This window comes from Zea mays, chromosome 5, assembly GCF_902167145.1.
Source record: "Zea mays cultivar B73 chromosome 5, Zm-B73-REFERENCE-NAM-5.0, whole genome shotgun sequence".
NCBI lineage: Eukaryota > Viridiplantae > Streptophyta > Magnoliopsida > Poales > Poaceae > Zea > Zea mays.
Window position 1 is genome coordinate 23,975,516 of NC_050100.1, and position 8,179 is coordinate 23,983,694.

Sequence of the window (8,179 nt, forward strand, 5' to 3'; positions counted from 1 at the left end):
ACATAGATGTAATGAAATATTAACCCAAAACCATATAAAGCAGTAGCAGAACTACCCAAGTGATTCAGGGGTAAACAAGGTATTCAGGATGAACAAACTAGGGTGACCTATTGGGTCCCATCAAAATTAACCTATGCAGATCATTATGATTAATCAGAACATGAGTAGGTAAAAGAAGTGATCAAGGGCACAACTTGCCTGGGACTTGAGAATCCAGGTACCAACTTGCTTTTCAGATGACACGTGTCCTCGCTCTAGTCGTAGCAATACAAACAAACATTGTATAGGCAAAATTAACATTACACCAAGCATATAAATAAAATACACAGTAATAATCTAGACATTAAAATAAGATCACAGGAACTGGAATCATTAAATTTGGAGTTATAGATTTTAAGTTATGGATTTTCTAATGTTTTATGTGCTTAATGCAAGGTTAAGTGCTAGATAAATTTTAAATCATCTTTCATGTTAAAACAGAGACACTAATGGTTATACAATAATATTATAAAAATTTAGGAACTGGAATGGACCAAATTGGAGTTCATATGAATTTTCTACAATTTAAACAAGTTCTTGCAATTAAATTTATACCAAAAACTATTTTCTAAATAGTTTTCCTGGTTTTATCAACTATCCGGACTGGGCCTCAAATACAGGGAAGCGCAGGGGTTTGCTCGCTAAATTCCCACAGACTCAGCCAGCCCCTGGATGGAGTGCGGGTTGATTCGTGTAAAGTTTGGGGTCTCTTTAGTAAAAGTGCAGGCCGAAGGGGTATCGCAAGATCTCGGGCGTCCACACGGAACGGATGCACCAGATTAGATCTGGGCGCGCTACACACCCGCGCATGCCCCTGACCGACCGATCCGGAATCCACGGCCCTCATTTAATGACTCGAAGAGGTACACCAAGATTCGATCTGAACCGTCCATCTAATATCTACGGCTCCCAGACTCTCAACCATCCATCTAATCATGACCGTTGAAGAGTAGATCAACGACCGGTCGTCCTCCTTCAACCTCCGGCTCCCAGGCACAAACACCATAGCCCATAGCCTCCCCAGTACGCTCTCTCTCTCCCGTTGCTCCACCGGCGTACGCACAGATCGAACTAGAACACGACACCACTGTTCCCCAGCCGATCGACACACGCTAACCGAGCCCTGGAGTCGCCGAAGGAATACTACATGTACAGGTGAATAAACATAAGCAGCTGGGCAAAAGAACTCACCCAAGGTCCAGGCGCCGCAGGGAATAGAATGGCTCGCCACCCGACTAGTGTTCCCGCGCCAGAACGAGTACTGCTAGCGCAGGGGTCTCCTTCTCCTCTCTCCCCTCGGTCTTGCTTACGCCGCGTCGAATTAGAGGGCAGAGGTTCCTCCGCCCACCCCGGTAGTTGGCGGTCCCATGGCGATCCAACAGCCCGGCAATGAATTGCCCACGCGTCGAGGCATCACGCCGCCGCCAAAGCCACGGACACAACCCGCGAGCTTGACCCTTCGCCCCACTGCTTCGCTGGTAGCTCGGTTCGCACGCTTGATGGCGAGGGAAAATCGCTAGCATTTATAGGGCAGGGGAAGAACCGAAGGCAACGTCGGCCCGTAGAGTAGTTTTCGGGGAGTTCGGCGCAATGGTAACAACCCACCGTGGAAGATGCCCCAGCGGAAGCGGACCCACCAGTCAGCTGACAGGTGAGCGGCGGACTTGGCCCACGCGCGGGATCCGCGGCGGCTGGTTCGGCCAGCCGAGTCCGCGAGGAAGAAGCTTCTGGCGCCAGGGACCCACCACGAAGTCACTGCACGCGTGAGAAGGGTAGATGGGCCACGCGTGTGCTGTATTAAGTTGGGCCGAAAGCGTGAGAGGGAGCCCAGCTGGGGTTCTTTTCTTTTTTTTTCTTTTATGTTATATTTTCTGTTTTTCTTTTTCTTTGAGTTTGAAATTCAAAGTTCAAAATTCAATTTCGCTCTGTGGTAAATCCTCCTCAATTTAAGAGAATCATGTTGCACATAATATTCTTTCTTTTTTCCATTTTTCGATTTGAATTCAAGTTTAAATTTAACCTTGTGGCTCAATAATTATAAATTATATTTGTGCAGTTAAAAGTACTAACTTGGAGATATTTTAGATATATTATTTATATTTTTATATCCTTTATCTTTTCTCTTCTTAATTCTATTTCCAAATTCTTATTCAAACTTGTCTCATAATTTAAAGTGCAAAGGCAACATCACAAGAACTTCGGCATGATGCACATTTTATTGAGGTATAATTTATTTTAGCCCTGTCTCCTAATAATTCTTTATGAATGAAAATACATCACACAAAATTTTATCCCTTTCTTTTATATTCCAAAAAAAAAATTGGGTATTACAGTTTCCTTGTGGTGTTTATATATTCATAAGATTTGATTTGCCTTCTTGTAGGTTCTAGAGCGAAACCCTTATCATATTGCAACATCCGGAGAGATGGCAATTTACAGGGCGAACAACCTTATTTTGAGATAGGTGATTCCATTTGGATACTTAAAGTGAAAACAAGTAAAATGGCGACCATGCATAATTGATTGATTCTAGCATCATTGAGCCATTTCCAGCATTTCCTTAGAGGAACCACTCATGAACATTTTCTGCCATGGGCTTCAAATCATGTTCCTTAATTCAACAACTTATTATATCCAGCAAACTTGTAGGAAACCTGTGGTATGATCGCCTAACAACTAGCATGTAATTGTTCCCTTTCCTCCAGTTTGGGCCACTTTGTTGGCCTATTACCAATGTTGTGAGGTTTGTCGGGGAATTATTTTAGTACTCTGATGATGGTCTAAATGTTTATTCGCTTTGAGACTATGTATATGTTTGGACGCACATCCAGGCTTCGTGTGAGCGGCCAGGTTTGGACTTCGCGACTATTCACCTGATAGGGCGCCCGTATGGGCGCGTCATTTTCTAGTATAGTAAAAGCCCATAAATCTTTAATCCATCTGATAGGCCACAAGCTAGTCTATGAGGCTATTTCCAGCAGTCCATGAGCGCGGATGTAGAGAAGCTATGGCTGAGAGTCCTGAGCCCATCCTCGAAAGCGGTCTAGTTCTAGTAGCTCGTGAAAAAGAGGAGGAGAAGAAAGAGATTACTCAGATTTAGTGGACGCTCGGAGGCAATACCGTTTTCACATCCGCATCCGCGATCTACTGGATTGATATACAGTAATTAGGATCCCCTATTTTTCACGTGGGGAGGTGATTGGGGACTTGCTGGAAACAACCCGACTCTATGTTGGACCACAGTAGATCCACAAAAATTATGACGTCATGTGGTAGATTCACAACAGTTATGACGTCATGTGGTTATAGATATAGGTGTACATTCGGGCGACCCGGCTCAGTCCGGGTCAAGCCCAAAAAGGCCTGTCCCGTTAGATTTTCGGGCCGATCCAGCCCACAATTATTACGGACTGTGCCAGGCCAGTCCACGGGGTTAGCCTGTGGTCCACGGTCCAGCACATAATTACTTAAATGTGCCAAGCTCATTTTGGGCGGTCCAAAATTATTAAAAGACCAAAATTCAATTTCTAGCCCAAAATTCACATTAGATCATCAAATTCAAAACAATCTTAATAAAAATAATAAAAGACAAGATAAACAAATTTGACCAAAATAAAACCTAAGGTTTCTATTAAATTACTAGAGCCGTGCAAATGACTATCTCATTAAACAACCCTTTTGTGATAAGGAAAAGAGTATAACTGGCTCCAGATAGAGTTCATAAGTTTAGTTCATTGTCTAATGTTCATAACAAAAGTAAAATTACATTGCATCCTCTAATTCAAAGCTGTAAAAAACATCTAACTAACATCATCTCCAACTTTGTATTTTTTTATCAAGTACAAATGTGGAATGTAGTGCAGTTTGAATGGATATATAGACCTTTTCGTATCTCTATATGGTCTATTTTGTGTCTGACTTAAACGGGCCGTGCTCGTGCCCGTCCGTGGGATGCAACCTCGACCCAAGCACAACCCGATACATCGAACTGGGCTAGCTCGACACTAAAATATTTTGGGCCGTGTCGTGCCTAGATCGTATTTTTTTGGCTTCGTGTTAGCCTATGAGACTCGACACAAACGTACAAATATAACTTATAGAGGCGGACTTAGGGTCTGTTTAGAGTCTGACCTCCGGCGTCACACCCCGCCTAAGGTGTGGCGGCCGGAAGTGTGGCGCGCGCCGCCGCTGGTGATCCAAACATGCCTTAAACTTTTTATGTGAGAGTGAAAATATAATTCTAACTGCGCCACTAAAAAGTGATATCATCTTAAGAGAAACCAGTGAAATTTTGGGTTAAAGAAAATTCGAACTTAGAGCTCCTCTGCCTTTGCTCGATCTCGATGCTACATGGAAAATAAAATCGCAACAAAGCAAAGGAAAACATGATACACCAATGATAAACTGAAAGAAAAGAGATGTGATTCTCCATTGTGCCCGGCCGTCCTGGCCCAGGTCAGGTGGGCAAATTATTCCGCGTTGGCACGGCCGCCCTCCCCCAACTTTCCAGTGCGGCACCGGCCTTCTTTACACCTCACTCCCACCACCACCACCTCCTCCACCGTTGCTACCCCAGCACGCTCTCGCCGTCGCCACGCCCTATATCTCGCGCGCCTTTCACGTCCCACTCTTTCTCCATCCGCACGCTCGCCTCCCTGCTAGTGCTACGCTTCGTGCCGCCGCCGCAACCTATTCCTTCCCGTTCCAGGTGAGCGAATCGAGAGCCCCTTGCCGCACTTCCTTAATGCTGCTGTTTCTTGTTGCTGCCGAGGATGTCTAGAGGACTGGAGGCTGCGTGATAGGATGTACTGGGATCTGGGGTCTGGGGTTCGCTGGTCGTATAAGGTTCTGGTTGACTGTTAAATTCTGGATCCGTAGTAGGAGTAAGGTTCGCCAAAGTTGCTGAGGTTGGTGACCCGTGCTCCGTGGGTTGTGGATGTTTCGATCCTGTGTTTATGTTAAGGTGGCTAGTAGTGATACACTAGACCTCTTTATAATTTTTCGGTATTATAATATGGCAACAACTAATATTAGCCTGTGGTAATGGAGTAATGGACGCAGACTTCTTCGGTGCAAGTGAGCTCTACAGGGCTCTTTGTGCTTAGAATTTATACAAAGGAAATTTGTGATCTTCATGTTTAGAGTCGTTTAATGACCGCGGAACTGCATTGGTCCTCATTTGAAACTTCCGAAACTATGGCCTTATTTTCTTTATTGGTTTTATAGTTCCATCCGGCTGTAAAAAAATTGGCGAATTCTGTGCTTCTGCAGAGCAGTTTAAGTTTATAGACAAATGTTGCTTCAAGATTTCTTAAATGTTAGAAATGTTATATGACTATGTCCACAAATCATGGAGATGGAATTCTTTTCACCAAAAGGGAAAAGGTCATGAAGTTTGTGTATTGGACATTGGCACGCATGTGCTGGATTCCTTGAACCGTCTACTGTCAGATGCATCAAATGCCTTCTGATCAGAAAATGCTACTCAGGAAAACCTGTAGACATCAAGTGGCATTAGCCGCTGCAGCTGTGTAGAACCATAGAAGTGCAGCTGAGCAGGGACACTGTTTTTAGTTGTGACTTGTGAGGAATTCACAACATTGTTTTCAGTAATTGACCATGTGTTTGACTAAATCTTCAGGAACTGGTGTCATTCCTTGTGCTATTGCACAAAGTGTTTGCATGTATTGGAATTTAGATGCTCCAGAGCCAGACCAACCTAACTTTTTTTGTATGTTTACAACTAATATTAAACTAGTTGTTTAATATACATGGAAAATTTTAAATTAATTATTTAGTTGCACAAAGGGTTTTATTCTTGTAAGATTAGCGGTTTGCCCGTTTCTGATAACCCATAATTTGTTTTTCCTTGATTTCTCACAATTACCATATCTTATGTTTTGGTTTCGTGCTTGATAAATATTAGTACTCAATGGGAATATATTAGCATCCTTTTCTGAGTCAATAGATAATAATTTGTTAAGGTGCTACTCATGTCTTCTGCTGGGAGTAGGCACATCAGCCTTTTCTCCCTTACTGAAGTAATTAGCACATATTTGTCTACAGTCTTGGTAAATGCTTCTCCTGATAAATTGTTTTCATTCATGCAGATTGCAGATCATTTAACATAAATGGCTGACGCAGAGGACATTCAGCCCCTAGTCTGTGACAATGGAACTGGAATGGTCAAGGTAACTGTAGTCGCTTGGCATCATATTCTCTAATGATTCCTCTTTTTCCATACAGCTTTTAGATTTTCAGTCAATGTTAAGCACTTTTTCCATCTCTTATAGGCTGGCTTTGCTGGAGATGACGCTCCACGTGCTGTTTTCCCAAGTATAGTTGGTCGTCCACGTCACACTGGTGTCATGGTTGGGATGGGACAGAAGGATGCTTATGTTGGTGATGAAGCCCAATCCAAGAGGGGTATTCTGACTTTGAAGTACCCCATCGAACATGGAATTGTAAGCAACTGGGATGACATGGAAAAGATCTGGCATCACACCTTCTACAATGAGCTTCGTGTCGCACCAGAAGAGCACCCAGTTCTTCTTACAGAGGCCCCTCTTAACCCGAAGGCTAACAGGGAAAAGATGACACAAATCATGTTTGAAACCTTCAGTGTTCCTGCTATGTATGTTGCTATTCAAGCTGTGCTTTCCCTATATGCTAGTGGCCGTACCACTGGTAAGTGATCAAATAATCATCATTTTATTTGTGTGCATTCATCTTGTTGCTCTGGAGTCTGGAATCTTAATCATCCAGCAGAACTGAATTGACCAATGGTGAAATGTCATATTTGTTGGTCAAAAATAGCTAAAACTAAATCTAATTCACTAGTATCTTCTGCAAAAGAACACCTTGACTTTATCATTGCTTCATAAATGACACGCGGCAGGGCAAACCCAGTGCCAGAGGCTCTCACCTGAGTGCCTTTTGGGGAAGGGATAAACCGAGGCAAGTCTTCCCCGCAATTGCGGAGAGGCTGGTTCGAACCCACGGCCTGTGACTCAGTGAGACAGCTCTCACTACTGCACCAGGGCTGCCCTTCTTTATAAATGATACAGGGATATTTTTTTGTTTCATTTAGTTGGCCAATGCACATTTGGATTTTGTTTTGGTTGACAGGTATCGTCCTGGATTCTGGAGATGGTGTCAGTCACACTGTCCCAATCTATGAAGGCTACGCCCTCCCACATGCCATTCTTCGTCTCGATCTTGCTGGCAGGGACCTCACTGATTCCCTCATGAAGATCCTCACCGAGAGGGGCTACTCTTTCACAACCACTGCCGAGCGGGAAATTGTACGTGACATCAAGGAAAAGCTTGCATATGTCGCGCTAGACTATGAACAAGAACTTGAGACCGCCAAGAGCAGCTCATCAGTTGAGAAGAGCTACGAGCTGCCTGATGGGCAAGTGATCACCATAGGCGCAGAGCGCTTCAGATGCCCGGAGGTGCTCTTCCAGCCATCCATGATCGGTATGGAAGCTCCAGGAATCCACGAGACGACCTACAACTCCATCATGAAGTGCGACGTGGACATCAGAAAGGACCTGTACGGCAACATTGTCCTCAGCGGTGGATCCACCATGTTCCCTGGCATCGCTGACCGCATGAGCAAGGAGATCACCGCGCTCGCGCCAAGCAGCATGAAGATCAAGGTCGTCGCTCCGCCGGAGAGGAAGTACAGTGTCTGGATTGGAGGATCAATCCTCGCATCCCTGAGCACATTCCAGCAGGTAACACCAAGTCTTCCGACGGCTGTTCTGTATCCACAATCTATGTTTATTTGTGAAAATGCACCTCACGGTAGGGTTGCGGAGAAAAGGTTTATTTGTGAAGCTACTCTGACATTAAGTCCATCTTTTCCCTGTGCAGATGTGGATCTCAAGGGCTGAGTATGAGGAGTCTGGTCCAGCTATTGTCCACAGGAAGTGCTTCTAGACGTCACTCCTCGTGGAAATGCCTTTGTTTCATGACATATCTATGGGTGGTCGCTCTGCTACAGCTCGCAGTTTTTTGTGTATGCCACAAGCCGCATATATATATATCCATTCTGGTAACGTTGTGGAGTCAGCCGAGCACTGTATGAAGTATGTAGTTTGGTTTGATATATATTGATTGGATTATTACTTGA

At 44.2% G+C, this 8,179-nt stretch overlaps 1 protein-coding gene across 2 annotated transcripts; it reads left to right on the forward strand.

The window, feature by feature from the left end:
- Nucleotides 1-4,561: 4,561 nt before the first annotated feature.
- Nucleotides 4,562-8,179, forward strand: LOC100280540 (actin-2). Of its 2 annotated transcripts, none has more exons than NM_001153459.2 (5): nucleotides 4,562-4,747; nucleotides 6,150-6,230; nucleotides 6,333-6,726; nucleotides 7,168-7,781; nucleotides 7,921-8,179. In NM_001153459.2, exons 2-5 carry the CDS (start codon nucleotides 6,171-6,173, stop codon nucleotides 7,984-7,986), a joined length of 1,134 nt encoding a protein of 377 aa, NP_001146931.1. In that variant the 5' UTR covers nucleotides 4,562-4,747; nucleotides 6,150-6,170; the 3' UTR covers nucleotides 7,987-8,179. The 2 variants fall into 2 exon arrangements, with proteins under 2 accessions (NP_001146931.1, NP_001394785.1); NM_001407856.1 differs by having other exon boundaries at nucleotides 4,676-4,946.

Excerpts from the sequence above, each read along its gene's own strand:
- LOC100280540 (NM_001153459.2), top strand. The coding sequence starts at position 6,171 with ATGGCTGACGCAGAGGACATTCAGCCCCTAGTCTGTGACAATGGAACT. Across the intron at positions 6,231-6,332 it reads ATGGAACTGGAATGGTCAAG|GCTGGCTTTGCTGGAGATGA; the intron begins GTAACTGTAGTC and ends CATCTCTTATAG. Across the intron at positions 7,782-7,920 it reads CCCTGAGCACATTCCAGCAG|ATGTGGATCTCAAGGGCTGA; the intron begins GTAACACCAAGT and ends TTCCCTGTGCAG.